The sequence below is a fragment of the Cuculus canorus genome, chromosome 2 (assembly GCF_017976375.1).
Source record: "Cuculus canorus isolate bCucCan1 chromosome 2, bCucCan1.pri, whole genome shotgun sequence".
Taxonomy (NCBI): Eukaryota; Metazoa; Chordata; class Aves; order Cuculiformes; family Cuculidae; genus Cuculus; species Cuculus canorus.
Window position 1 is genome coordinate 21,827,097 of NC_071402.1, and position 14,762 is coordinate 21,841,858.

At 38.5% G+C, this 14,762-nt stretch overlaps 1 protein-coding gene across 50 annotated transcripts in view; it reads right to left on the reverse strand.

Moving 5' to 3' along the window:
* Nucleotides 1-14,762, reverse strand: part of RIMS2 (regulating synaptic membrane exocytosis 2) — a 457,943-nt gene that overhangs the window by 46,697 nt on the left and 396,484 nt on the right. For 46 of the 50 annotated variants that reach the window (XM_054058036.1, XM_054058006.1, XM_054057998.1 and 43 more), the window contains one exon: nt 13,003-13,244. In XM_054058036.1, the coding sequence (XP_053914011.1) occupies nt 13,003-13,244 (242 nt within the window). The remainder of the gene's footprint in view (nt 1-13,002; nt 13,245-14,762) is intronic. The other 4 variants (XM_054058018.1, XM_054057990.1, XM_054058017.1 and 1 more) reach the window with 2 other exon arrangements.

Sequence of the window (14,762 nt, forward strand, 5' to 3'; positions counted from 1 at the left end):
AGTCATAGATGTAGGAGACTCCCTGCTGATGGGAACAGACAGTCCAATATGTCAAGCAGACCCTACTCATAGGGAAGTCTGCTGCCTCCCAGGAGCCCAGGTTAGGGATATCACTAGGAAACTCCCCTGTCTGGTACAGCCCTCAGACTACTACCTGTTACTGCTGTTCCACATTGGAGGTGATGAAGCTGCAGTATGTACCCAAGGGTGATCACAAGAGATTTCAGGGCCTTGGGACAGCTAGTGAGGGAATCTGGGGCCCAGGTGGTTTATTTCCTCCCCCCTTTCCATTGTGGGCAGTGACATTGGAAGGTACAGACAGACCCAGTCTATTAATACATGACTCCATGACTGGTATTACCATAACACCTTAGGGTTTTTTGACAACGGGATGGTCTACACAGCAGCAGGCTTAAAGCATCAAATGGGAGCCACCTTTCTCAAAGGGAAGGAGGGTCTTTGCTCAGGAACTTGTCGGGCTCATTAATAGGGCTTTATATCAGATGTGAAGGGGGAGGGGGATGATGTCAGGCTTGCTTATGACAAGCAGTGGGAGGACACACTATGGCTGGAATGACGGGGTGTTAGTATGGGCCTTCCATCTGTTGCCTTTGGGAATCTTTGGGATGCTGCTGCACAGCTGAAGTCTTCTGGAGATGAGAGGAGTGCTCCTGAGGTAGTAGCCAACAAGGAAACTTCCATGGAACAACTTAAGGGAAATAAGTGGTGTTCCACTAAGAAGGTGATCTGGCAAACAACCCGGATGAAGTGCCTCTACACAAATGCACACATCTTGGGCAACAAACAGGAGGAGCTGGAAGCTACTGTGCTGCTAGAAAGCTATGACCTGATTGCTGTTACTGAAACTTAGTGGGAGAAATCCCATGACTGGAGTGTGGCTATTGATGGCTACAGGTTGTTCAGAAGGGACAGGCCAGGAAGGACGGGCGGAGGTGTTGCCTTCTATATCAGGAAATGGATAGTGTGAAGAGCTGTCTCTGAAGAGTAGCCATGAACAGGCTGAAAGTTTATGAGTGAGAATAAGATACCAAGGCAACAAAGGGAACCTTCTAGCTGGTGTCTACTACAGGCCACCTGATCAAGGAGAGCTTACTGATGAAACCTCCTTCCTTCAGCTGCAGAAGGCTTCACGCTCACAAGCTCTTGTGCTAGTAGGGGACTTCAACCACCTTGACATCTGCTGCATAAGTAGCATGGCAAGCTGTATGCAATCCGGGAGACTCCTAGAGTGCGTCAAAGATAATTTCTCAACCCAGGTAACAGACACCCCTACATGAGGGGACGAAATACTGGACCTGATGGTCACCAATGCAAGTGAGTTCATCAGTGATGTCGAGATTGGAGGCAACCAGGGCTGCAGTGCTCATATGTTGGTGGAGTTCAAAGTTCTGAGGTATATGGGACAGGTGAGGAGCATAGTCAGGACCCTGAGTTTTAGGAAAGCAGACTTCCAACTCTTCAAGGAGTTAGTAAGAACCCCCAGGAAATGGTCCTCAAGGACAAGGGAGCAGAACAGAGCTGGCAAATATTTAAGGATGCTTTCCATAGAGTACAAGAGCGTTCTGTCCCCAGATGTAGAAAGTCAGGCACAAAAGGGAAGAAACCAGCATGGCTGAGTTGAGACCTGCTGGTCAAACTGAAGAGCAAGAGGGAACTGCACAGGAAGTGCAAGCAGAGACAGGTAACCTGAGAAGAGTATAGGGACGCTGCCCAGTTGTGCAGGGATGAGGTCAGGAAGGCCAAGGAGCAGCTGGAGCTGAACTTGGCAAGGGAAGCAAAGAATCACAAGAAGGGCTTCTACAGCTATGTCAACCAGAAAAGGAAGGTTAAAGGAAGCGTACCTTGACTGGTGGACAAAAAATGGTGACCTCATATCAACAGACAAGGAGAAGACTGAGGTACTCAACAACTTTTTTGCCTCAGTCTTCACTGACAACAGCTGTCCTCTCCCCTCCTGGATAAATGTCCAACAAGATGGTGACCAGGGAGGTAAACTCCCTCCCGCTGTAGGGGAGGATCAGGTTTATGATCATCTGAGGAACCTGAACATACATAAGTCTATGAGACCTGACAAGATGCAACCCAGAGTCCTTAGGAAACTGGCTGATGTGGTGGCCAAGCCACTTTCCATTGAAAAGTCATGGCAATCAGGAGTAGTCTCTGGTGACTGGAAGAAGGGTAACATTGTGCCCATTTTTAAAAAAGGGTAGAAAAGATGACCCTGGGAACTACTCACCTCCGTTTCTGAGCAGATCATGGAACAGATCCTCCTAGAAGCAATGCTAAAGCACATGGAGGACAGGGAGGTGATTCCAGACAGCCAGCATGGATTCACCAAGGGCAAGTCCTACCTGACCAACCTAGTGGCTTTCTATGATGGGGTGACCACATCAGTGGACACGGGAAAAGCATGGTCCCCCACAACATCCTTCTCTCTAAACTGGGAGAGATATGGATTTGATGATAGGTGGACTGTTTGGTGGATAAGTAATTGGTTGGATAAGTAATTGGTTGGAATTGAATGATTCACATTCAGAAGCTAGTGGTCAATGACTGGATATCCAGAAGGAGATCCCTGACAAGTGGTGTCCCCCAGGGTCCATATTGGGACCAGTGCTGTTTAATATTTTCACTGATGATATAGACAGCGAGATCGAGTGCACCCTCTGTAAGTTTGCAGATGACACCAAGCTGAGTGGTGCAGTTGTCACATCAGAAGGATGGGATGTCATCCAGAGGGACTTGGACAAGCTGGAGAAGTGGGGCTGTGTGAACCTCATGAGGTTCATGATGTTCAACACAGCCAGGTGCAAGGTTCTACACCTGGGTCAGGGCAATCCATGGTTTCACGGCAGGATGGGGGACATTGTGATTGATAGCAGTCCTGCAGAGAAGAACTTGAGGGTGCTGGTTGATGAGAAGCTCGACATGAGCCAGCAATGTGTGCTCACAGCCCAAAAGGCCAAACATATCCTGGGCCGCACCAAAAGAAGCATGGCCAGGAGGTCAAGGGAGGTGATTCTGCCCCACTACTCTGCTCTCCTGAGACCCCCTCTGGAGTACTGTGTCCAGTTCTGGAATCCCCAATTTAAGAATTATATGGAACTGTTGGAGTGGGTCCAGAGGAGGACCACGAAGATGATGAGGGCTGGAGCACTTCTGCTGTGAGGACAGGCTGAGAGAGTCGGGCTGTTCAGCCTGAAGAAGAGAAAGCTCCAGAGACCCTATAGCAGCCCTTCCAGTACCTGAAGGGGCCTACAAGAAATCTGGAGAGGGACTTTTACAAGGGCATGTAGTGATAGGACGAGTGGGAATGGCTTTAAGTTGGAAGGGGGAAGATTTAGATTACACATTATGAAGAAATTCTCCACAATGGCAGTGATGAGGCCCTGGCACGTGTTGCCTAGGGAAGCTGTGGCTGCCCCATCCCTGGAGGTGTTCAAGGCCAGGTTGGATGGGGCCTTGGGCAGCCTGGTCTAGTGGCAGGTGTCCCCACCCATGGCAGAGGGTTGGAACTAGGTGATCTGTAAGGTCTCTTCCAACCTAAACCATTCTATGATTCTATGATTCTACAAAATATTAAAAGTGATATCAACATTATAAAATTTTTACATTTAATCAAGTCATAATGTTTTATATGCACGTGTACTCCAAAAAAGATACTCACTACAGATAAAATTCAGAAATTAATGAGTAAATTAGTTCAGTAAGTGTTTTTCTGATGTTCATATATCATAGCATATTTTTATGCTGCATTAAAAAAAAATCAGAATTAGAACATGTAATTTATAGATTTTGGAACACCTATGATACAGACTTTCTATAAAAATCAAGTTTGTTTTGTAAGGTGTTATGTTAACTTTTTCATTTAATATTTTGTTAAATATAGCACTGTCTTAACACTGCAGGTTCCACACCAAATGTTGCATTGAGTTTACATTTTCAAAAATACTTAAGATATCCACTGTATTAGAAAAGTCAGTAATGTTGGTAACTATTAATTAATCTAGTTAATCACAGGGAACTAATTTTTCCTTTGCAGTGCAAATTTGTTCAACAGGTCTTACCACAGTAAGCAGTAACAAGAAGAGTACTTATTACTGTGAATATTTTCAATTAAGTCCTAATGTGTTTTCATAGACTCAGCTAAAAATAATTTTTCCTGACACAATGTTCTACCTAGAAAACAGTGAAATCTAAAAATTAGTGTACTATAGTTACAAAACTGGATAAAATTTGAATGTAACTTTTGAGGCAGAGTTTTAATTCATGAACTATAACATAAATAGCTTAATATTTCATATTGTAACAAAAAGATCATGCCAGTAAAAAAAAAATCAATGTCATTGACACAAGCACATGCAAACATAGGAAAAAAATCCTAAAAATAGGCATAAAAAGACATACCTCCTCCCTATTTTAAGGAGACTATGTTTACATTACAGTGAAAAGTAGGACTGATAAAATATCTCCCTAAGGATCTGTTCATCTTATGCAGATACACACAGAGCCATACAAAAATTATTTCACTGATGAAGAAATTTTTTTGCCATTGTTGACAAATCATTCACCTTTCCTAAATATGCTCTATTAGGAATGGCTTGAGAACAACTTGCATGTTTTCTTCCTTCTGTGACACAGAATCATAGGATGGTTTGGGTTGGAAGGGACCTTAAAGATCACACAGTTCCAACCCCTTGGCCATGGGCAGGCGCACCTTTCACTAGATCAGGCTGCTTAAAGCCTCATCCAACCTGGCCTTGAATACCTCTAGGCATGAGACATCCACAAGTTCCCTGGGCAACCTGCGCAGATGTTTCACAGTAAAAAAAAAATCTTCCTTATATCTAAATTAAATCTACCCTCTTTCAGCTTAAAACAATTACCCCTCTTCCTATCACTGCACTCCCTGATAAAGATCCCTTCCCCAGCTTTACTGTAGGCTCTCTTTAAGTCCTGGAAGTATGTTATAAGGTCTCTCCGGAGTCTTCACTTCTCTAGGCTAAACAAGCCCAACTCTCTTGGCCTTTCTTCATATGGGAGGTGGTCCAGCCCTGTGACCATCTTTGTGGCGCTCCTCTGGACTCACTCTAACAAATCCATGTCCTTCCTGTTGAGGACATGTTCCCAATGACATTTTTTTGCTTCTTAATATATTCCATGAACAGGAAGAGAGTTTAACTGAACTCACATATGCCTACTAATATTAGAGAAAATCCTATCACGTTGTGCAAGCAGTAATCAAAATGCAATAACAAAAACTGTACTGACATTTAAGAAAAATCTTGTAGCAATTACTCAGTTGTAAACTACTAATACAAAAAAGTCTAGCAAAAATATACAGCTTACCGTTGCACTCCTTGAACTAGATTCTCAGGTTTCCACTGAGTTTAGATGTACTAGTAATGTCTTCAAACCTCTCACTGTCCACTGCAAAAGCATTCGGCAATTGCTAAGTATAAGGATGTTATCCACTTCATAAAATTAAAAAAAAAACAAACTTGGACTTGTCCAATAACATAGTTAAGAAGCATAATGTACACTCAGAAGGACAGAAAAATAATTTCACAAATTCTTTTTTATTTTATTGCAAAAGTATGGAATCTGGACTTTATAAGCCATATTTCGGCTCTCCACTGACTTCTCTTGTTCTCAGGTAACTTCTCTCTTTCTCTCCTCCCTGCTTGTCTCCCTTCTTGATACAGACTGCAAAAGTCAGATATGAATAAAAGATGGTTTAAAAATGGATTCAAATAACTAAAATGCACAGGAATTTAGCATCTCATATCAAATAAACATAAAAAATCTTGCTCATGGCCCCAGTGGTCCCTAAATTCCTCCAAATCAGCCTTTTTTAATCATAATTTTCCCTCTAATTTTGATTCTGTGCATGTTGAGAAGCTACTGGCTCTTGCCAACACAGAGACGGCAGGGACCTATCCTACACATCAGTAGTCAAAAACTGCAGGTTGTGCACATTCTGTCTCAGCAATGAATCTGGTAAGCTTTGCAAACTGCAGCTGCAGGACTCTGCTCAAGGAATGTAGTTTTGGCCACTTCTTTCTTTTATTATATATTTAGAGAAGCAGAAACCAAATGCCTTACATTGAAACCAAGAAGATGTATCCATAATGGAGGGAGATCTGGGTTCAGAGTCTCACCGTGGCAGGAGAAGACTAAATAATTTCCCACTTTCTTGGAGAGTACCTTGCACACACCATCTGACACATCCCTGATGCAGTATTTTGCAAACTGAAGGGTTTTGCAAGCACCCAATAAAAAGGAAAAAGAGAACTCAGCAGGACAAACACAGCACTGATAAGAGAGCTGTGACTATAGGTTAATGCCTAGGGTAATTTGTTTGTGAGTAAAGGGTTCAGCTTTGTGATCCAGTGGTTGCTTGTGCATTTTCTGTGAATCATCACTGGTACACTTAACAGATTTTAAATTACTTTGTTGTTAATATAATTTCTCCTGTAAGAGTTTTCTACTAATGGCACATATAAATTTTGAGTAACAGCAACATCACACTTCTTCCATGGAAGACAAACCCAATTTAAATGGCCTAGGAGATTTCTAGGAGGTATGTCACTGTTAATGACGAGGAACATCAGCACAAAGAGTCCAGAAGTATCAAAGTCCACACAATTATATTCTCAGTACTTGCATGACTTCCTGTGAGCTGTGTATCTTGTGTAGTGTTTAAAAGAAGAAGTACTGTAACATTTACCTCCCCATTTTATCCTATGGAGAATATAGATTACTCTTATTTATAATTAAGCATACAACAGCCAGCTGAAATGGGCAATATGAAAATGCAGAAAAACTGAATGTTTTCATACTGCAACACTCACATAACTTGCATGCTAGTTGAGGCTGGAGAGCTCTTCTGAATTAATTTTCAAAGCATGCCTACAATGCTACCTTTACTTTTGGATCTATTTTCATGATTTTTTACTTTCAGGTAATCATTTTATAAATTATATTCTATTATTAGAAAAAGAAACAGTTATCAAAAGGGTATTAATAGTATGGCTCGTGGCACAGGTAGTGTTAAAGACTTAAATTAAATATTGAGATAAGACTTGCTAATGGACCCTTAATATTGCATTCCATTTAAGTACAAGGAAGGAAATCCTGTGTTATTATGAAATGTTGAATCAAAAAAAGATGAAGTCCTAATGAATCTGTAAATATAAATGTCATACTTATTTATTGTTGGTGCTAAAATCACGCTTCTAGTAACTGCCTAAGAGCAACGCATAACAGCCCTGTTCCCACCGGCCTTTAGAGCTCTGAAGTATAGTGCCCTTCATGGGACATTGTTATTTAGTGAAGGTGTTTCATTGAGAAATGTGTAGATGAGTTTTATCCTTCTGGAACAATATAAAAATAGTTATTGACATGGCTATATAGAAAACTGACAGTACTAGAAAAATTATTTCAAATGGAAAAAAATAAAACTAATCTCCCCCCCCAAGTATTAACTACTTAGATACACAGAACTGTAAGCATCCTAGACATTTCACATAAACTGAAAACTGAATAATTGCCAGAGTATAGGTATGAAATTACTCTATAAAGTCTTTTCTCTCTCAGCTTTCAGTAGGATGAAGTCAGAACCTTCTTTCATAGAATATCCAATAAGAAATTTGCATACACTAGATCACATGTTAACTAAGGGATTATAAAAGTCACAAAGGAGTTTTCAAACTGAAGCTTTCTTAAGGAAAATCTAAATTATTCTGTTGAATAGCTCCCACATAGCCTAAAAAAGAAATGCTCTCCAGATTGAATTAATTCAGGAAGAACTGTGATGGGTTTTCCTTATGTAATAACAAAAACCAAAAATCCTATTTAATGTGAAAATAGAAATAAAACAGCTTTAAAGTTTTTTTATGAAATGTATATATACATTTTTTTAGTAGTGATCTTATGAGAATTCTTCTGCTCTGAATATTAAAAGATAGCTTAGCAGTAATCTTACCAAGAAAAATCACCCTACATTTCTGTCTCTATTTTTACCTCTAATTATGGAAAGAAAAAAATATTTTAAGGCAGGTCAAACTAAACGTTCTGATCTCACTTATAGCTTTCTCCTTCTTTTCCCTTATTAATGAGATCAAGTAGTACTATTAGTAAGTCATTTTTTATGGGAAGGGTTGACGACATAAAAAAAAAAAAAGGAAATATAAGTAGAGGCTTTTAATCATATAGGTATCTAAACCTAAGGGATTTAGTTTTATTCCTACCCCAGTCAGCTGGAAAACTCACAGGTACATATCTCACTGAGTTGTTAAGTACATATTACAGAGAGGAATGAGTAATTTGTGACTGGGACAGTATTGCTCACTTGGTGTACATGGTATGCGCACTTTGTCCCAAAATTAAGCCTTTTATTCGTACTTCCTAGTCTCATCACAGGACTTCCTTCTTATGTCCCTGGAATTTCAGCTTATAAGGCATAAAGTGCCTCCCACACTTTGTGTGTGAGAAATGTCTTCCAGATGACTTCCATAAGACCGTAGCTAGCCCTGCCTGGAGTTAATTTCTGACACTTCAGCTATATATGTCTTTTCACTTCATCCATCTCTCTCAGAAGCTTTATGGAAATATGAGGACTCAAATACATACTTACATACTTACTGCCTCTACAGAAAATCCCTTGAGGATTGAATAAATTTTGTACTGCCTTATCTTGTTACCTAGTCTTTTCCTACACGTGAAAGAAAACAATTGAAAATAAAAAAATCTATCATTTTAGTATATTAAAAGCCTCTCTGGTCAGACTTTTTAGTGTGCAAGTAGAGTTTATTTATTAGCATACTCTCCAGAGTTGATTTAGTAAAAGCTGATTAATAGTCTTGGTAATGCATTTATTATAATAGTACTTTCTCTTTGGTAAAGGATTCAGGTCACAATTCTCAAAGGACAAATTGGCCTTTATCTCTTGTTAACTGTTAATCCTGTATTTCTATCCATGTAATATGGGTTTATTTTGAGACACTATCAGATTACACATCAAGAATACCACTACAAGTACAATAGTACATATGAAAGCAATTTGTTAACATGAGTAATCTGTCTCTGATAGACAGAGAGCAGGAAATAAAACCTCAAACACCAAACAAATGGCTTCAACTCACTGAATTATATCTATGATTTTAAAAAAGTAAAATACATGGCCATCTTAAAAGTAGTGAATGATAATTTCAGTTGCCATTTTGGCCATAAATTAATTCTAGGGACAGAAATTAACAATGTACATTATGAAAAGAAATACACTTTTAGTTCAGTAAGTTGTTTGCTTACCATGTTTTCTCTCATTTTAGACAGTGAAAGGCAATCAATGTAGTTCCTCCTTTAGTTACCACTGTTGGAAGTGATTAATCTTTTTCATAGGAAATCTGTACTGTATGTGTGACCGCTTAACATCTTTTCATATAAGAGATACGAGAACAAACTCATATTTTTCTAGCTATGATAACCTGAAAAGATCAGTTCCTAGTTCTCATATTAATAAGATCAGATGTTTTCACCTTTTTGAATTATTATTTTACTCTCATAAATTACCTTTGATGGACTTGGTCAATAGAGTTACCAGATTAGCAATTTTCTAAATGCTTAAGACTGTATATGTCTGAAGGGAAAAGAACATTGCTTATTCAGTTCTCTCTGGAGACATTCCAACACAGAATACACACTAACCACAGCTGAATGAAATAAAAAAAATTACTTTTAGATAATAATAACTACAGTACTACTACTACTACTAAGAAGAAGAACAATAACAATAATCCAAATTCAATTACTCCTTTTATTCCCTCCTATAAAAACAAAGCAACACACCCCTGACTGGCAAAAACTCAAACAACTGTTCCTACCTGAGTAAACAGAAAGAACTACAGACCAGAACAAAAATTACTTTGTTGTATGTATTTTGAGTATCAGTCTCTTAATACTATGCCCTCTAACAAGAACTAACTTAAAATTAATTTTAAAAGTCAGTGAAAATGGACCTTTGAAGGCGTTTATTATAAGCCTGATTCACAGTGCTGAAAGCACTTGTAATGACCTACTTTCAAAAACGCTTCTGGCAAAGATTTGTTATAAAATATGAATGAAGAAAACCACTGAAATACGGTTGTGCTCATAAAACACTTGAAAAAAGTTTCAAGGTTACAAGTAGGCATTTCTTTACTAAATTCCATGTGAGCACAAAGTTTATAAAAGCCTACTTGCTATAAATATGATAACAACTTTCTACACAAGTAGTATTGTTTTCTCATGATATCAGTGTGCTTTTTCAGGCCTGATATGTAAGGAGATACTGATAAAATAATTTCTTCAGAAACTACCTAAGAATCCTTTATACTTCTACTAGTTTCTATGCAGCACAAGTGCTTTGCCTCCTATTTCCTGCCTCTCAGCTCCAGAAATCTTTACTAACAGGATGTGTATAGCGCATCAACATTTTGACTTAATCTCTTGTATTAATGCTTGTACCAATACACCATTCCTTGTGCAGGCACTTACCCTCTGAAAACAGCAACATGATGAGATAAACTGTGGAAATTTACAAGTTCATTAAATACATTAACTGCCAAGTTTTAAACCTCTGGTGTATATGTATAACACTAGTGTCAAATGTTTTCTTTAAGATGTGGAGATGGGTGCTTAAGACATGCAAAACACTTCTTCATGATGTGACCTCACCCTAACCTACCCAACACCCATCACCTTGCATCACCCACCCAACAGATCATCACCTTGTGTCACTGGAGACACAGCATCATACACATACTTCATTCAGCGGCTGATGTGGCCACAGGTTTGCTCACTCTATGACCAGTGTGCTTGCATGACCCACTATTTAAATGATGCGCATGCCTGTCTTGGTAGGTGCAAACACATGTGGCCACCAGACATGGCCCCTCAAGAGCTCTGTCAAATAGGGTTGCAGGTGCTGTTGTCTTTTTAGAAGGTGGCAGCAGGAGGTGCACTGGCTGCACTCATCAGGGCAAGGCAAAGGCAAACAGCACTGAAATACAGCTCCTTAATCAAGAGTTTTTCAGAGCACCCCATTCATGGATAATGCATCAAGAGACCTAGAGTAGTTTTGAATGAGCTACATCCCACATTTGTCACTGATTTGAGCACCTAATCAGTTATTGGGCAACTGACTGAATATAACGGAGAGAAAAACTTCAGATTAAAAGTCCCAAGTAATTAAGACAGTGGGGTATTTAAATCAAATCTAGGCAAGCCACACAATACAGTTTCACTCTAGTGCTGAGACATGAACAACATAAAAAAGCTGATGAGTTAATAGCATTTCTTACAGTAAAAGAGACAAGATTAGATTAGACCTAGTAATATAGTGCATTGTATTTGACTTTATATTCAAATACATCAATACAATTACCTACCTATGTAGTTTCATGAGCAAAATTTCGATTTCTAGAGAAGCAAGTGGTTAAGACACTTCCCAGACCTGTATAAAGATGATTTCATCTCTTACTTCACATTTATTTGAACTCAGACAAAATAGAAATGTATATGAAATTGCCATTTCCATAACACACAAGTGAGCTGATAAAATATGAGACTGCTGCAAAGACTGATGGAGTCATCAGTGTCTGCATGATATTCAGAGCTTTCACTATATACGTTCTTTCCCCACTCCTTTTTCATTCCCTTCTGTCTCATATCACATTCAGTAAGACACATACTCGAGCTCTCTGCTTTCTTCCTGTACTTCATCTGCGCTGTTATCCCTCTTGCCTGACCTTTCTTTTCCCTCTTTCGTACTTCTACTCTTTCCAGGTACTTCAAATTCCACTCTTACAAATGTTTCTTTACAAAATTTACCACAGTTTCTGACATTGCAAATCATTGTTTGTTCCATTTACTTAACATTAAAACTCACTTCACTTTGGTTTCACAATATAAACTGTAAACTTTCAGAAAACTGAAAAATCTCTTTTCAGTGTTTGAGTGGATGTTAGCACAACAGAGAACTTCAGATGAGATCACACACAGATGAAGACTAAAAATAAACTTGCGTTAAACATATGACCATGTTACAACAGTTTTGCTTAAATACTGAACACACAAAATGTCTTTTATATATATACCTTAAAATGTAAATATATATGTTCATAATTATATATATGGCTTAAACACTTATATATATATGTAATTTAAATAGAAGTAATCTTTTTCCAAGTAGAATACACTTGTCCTATACAGCTTCCTCAATTAACAATGAGTGATTTTCAGAGTGCATTATATGGATTTTCCCTGAAATAGGAGGAATAGAAAAAAAATGCATAAGATTTTAAATGCTTTAGACATCAAAGCAGAAAAACTCTCCCCTTTTCGTAGGTAGAATATTTCATTATTAATTTTTAATTGAGATAAAGAGAAATGAGGAAAATTTATACGGATGATGAATACACTTGTAGTATAAAAAGAAATTAATTAAAAGGCAGTAAAACAGTTGTAGTAAAGTAATAAATGCATCATTTTGTTCAGGAAAATTGTTTCATTTCAAAGTAAGGATGCACGTTCAAATGTGAAAAAAAGATCCTGTACTGAAATATGCAAACAATACTTGTAACAAAAGTGAAGGAATTTTACAACATTTCAGTAAGTCTTCACAAGCTTGCAGTAAGAAGTCCCTTCCCCGCCAGAAGTACAGCATCACATGTTGTCTCCTGAGAAGCAAGGAATTAGTGCATTAAGCAGGTTCCAGCAAGCAGAAATTAAAGCCTCAGTCCAACCTGGAAAGAATCTTTGCTGAAAAAAAGTAGTTTGATAAGTGTCCAAAGAAAAAAGATGTATGACCATTTTCTTCATTCTGTAGAATGTTGTTCAATAGGCAACTTCAACAGGATATACAAGTGAATAAACCATAATACATACACATAATGTACATTTAAATTATAATTTGAGAGGGAAAAAAAATCAAGTTCCTACCAGTTTGGCTGAGTTGTGACGTGCTACGGCTTTTTCGTGAGAGACCCACAATGGCGACCATCTTTGCACCAATGCTGGAGCGTCTCTTTTTGCCACCACCGCCAACAGTGCCCACTGCAGTGTCCGACTGGCTACCGTCATTCTTCTCCAGTGTGTACATGTCCCCGCTGATGCTGGTGCTCTTGGTCATGTTCTTTCCTGAGACGCCCATCTGTCTGCTTTGCATTTTGGATGTAAAGACACTGTCAGCCAGTGGATGGATAAACAGCGCAGACAAAGAGTATAAAGGGGAAGACAGAAAAGGACAGGTTTCAGATGGAAGGTTTTGGGAGACTGGAGGGTAAAAGCAGCTAATTCACACAGGTAGGGTTTGGTTCCTGAGAGGTAAAAAGCAGCAACTTTAATTCTAGTTTCCTGTTTGGTCACCTGTAAGCATACTTGACTCATCAAAATTTTGGTTTAAGTAACAAGCGCTTATTTACTCATTTGCTTAAAACACATAACCAGCAAAAGCATATCAAAGAATTAATACATCAGCATATCATATGTACACTCTTTGTTAGGGAAATTTAATCTCTGTAATCAGTGATCTGTCTTCTTCTCACGTATATGCACACAATCTATATTTCTCTGGGAAACAGACACTTGATTCAATACTGAGTGAGAAAAAGATATAGATCTAAAGCATAGCTTTCATTTCTAAACATTCAGACATTTAAAAGATATTTTCAGTACACTGGTTTAGCTCAGTCATCCTATGATTTCAATGAAATTACATAGCAATGATGGCTGTAGGATTTTTACTCCTTCTCTTCAGCTACAAATCCAGGTATTATACATGCATGTCAACACAGCACTTTGTGGCTATGTGACAAATATTATCATTACTGATAAATCAAATTTAATTTTAGCCTACCTTCTGTATTACTTTGTAAACTGTTTCTACATGTTTTACACGGCTGCCCCTAAATCAACTGCTACAGCCTTTTACAACATGTCAAAGGCTAAGGGGCCTTTCCTTTGCACAGAAACGACCATCTACAGTGATAATCGCAGTACCTATCCAAATTTTGCCCTGACATCTAACTGGTAGGTCTCTAGGCAAACATCCAGACCTGGAAACTCTGGAATACGTGTTGGCCCGGGATACATACAGAATATTTCTAGTTCAGCAAAGTTCTTGCACAGAACTTAAACCTTTATTATTCTGTTCAGTACAGTGCATCTCATTGAAAAGTTCCTACTAGATACAGTCTTTGATAATCCAAAAAACAGCAGAATATTTTTAGAAACTAGAGGAAGCTATTCATTTTTGAGTAAAATCACCAGTATGTAAAGGCTAACAATGAATATTTCTGCTATTTAAACAGATTTTCAAAAACATGCAAAGGCTAGTCCTAGAGCTTTACCGCTCAGTAAATGGCTCTAAAATAACTTTTAGTGTGTATAGCCATACTCTTTCCCCTTTACCATAATGGTCTGGATCTATTTTAAAAAAGTAAGATTTTATCTTTTCTTTATGGCGTTTTTATAACACACATTCTGTCACAGAAGACTTATCTATGTATTTAACATAGTGTCCTCAAAAGCAAACGGATCACTGTGGCTCTTCCCACTGACTCAAGGGGAAATGGAATGAGGCATCAGATTCAGAAGAACAACGCAAGTATTTAAGATATTTGAGAGGTACCATAGAGTGTTTTACTCTTTAGTTGACAGTGCACATGCATGAAGGTACAAAATGCTTAGAGTTAAGCCAC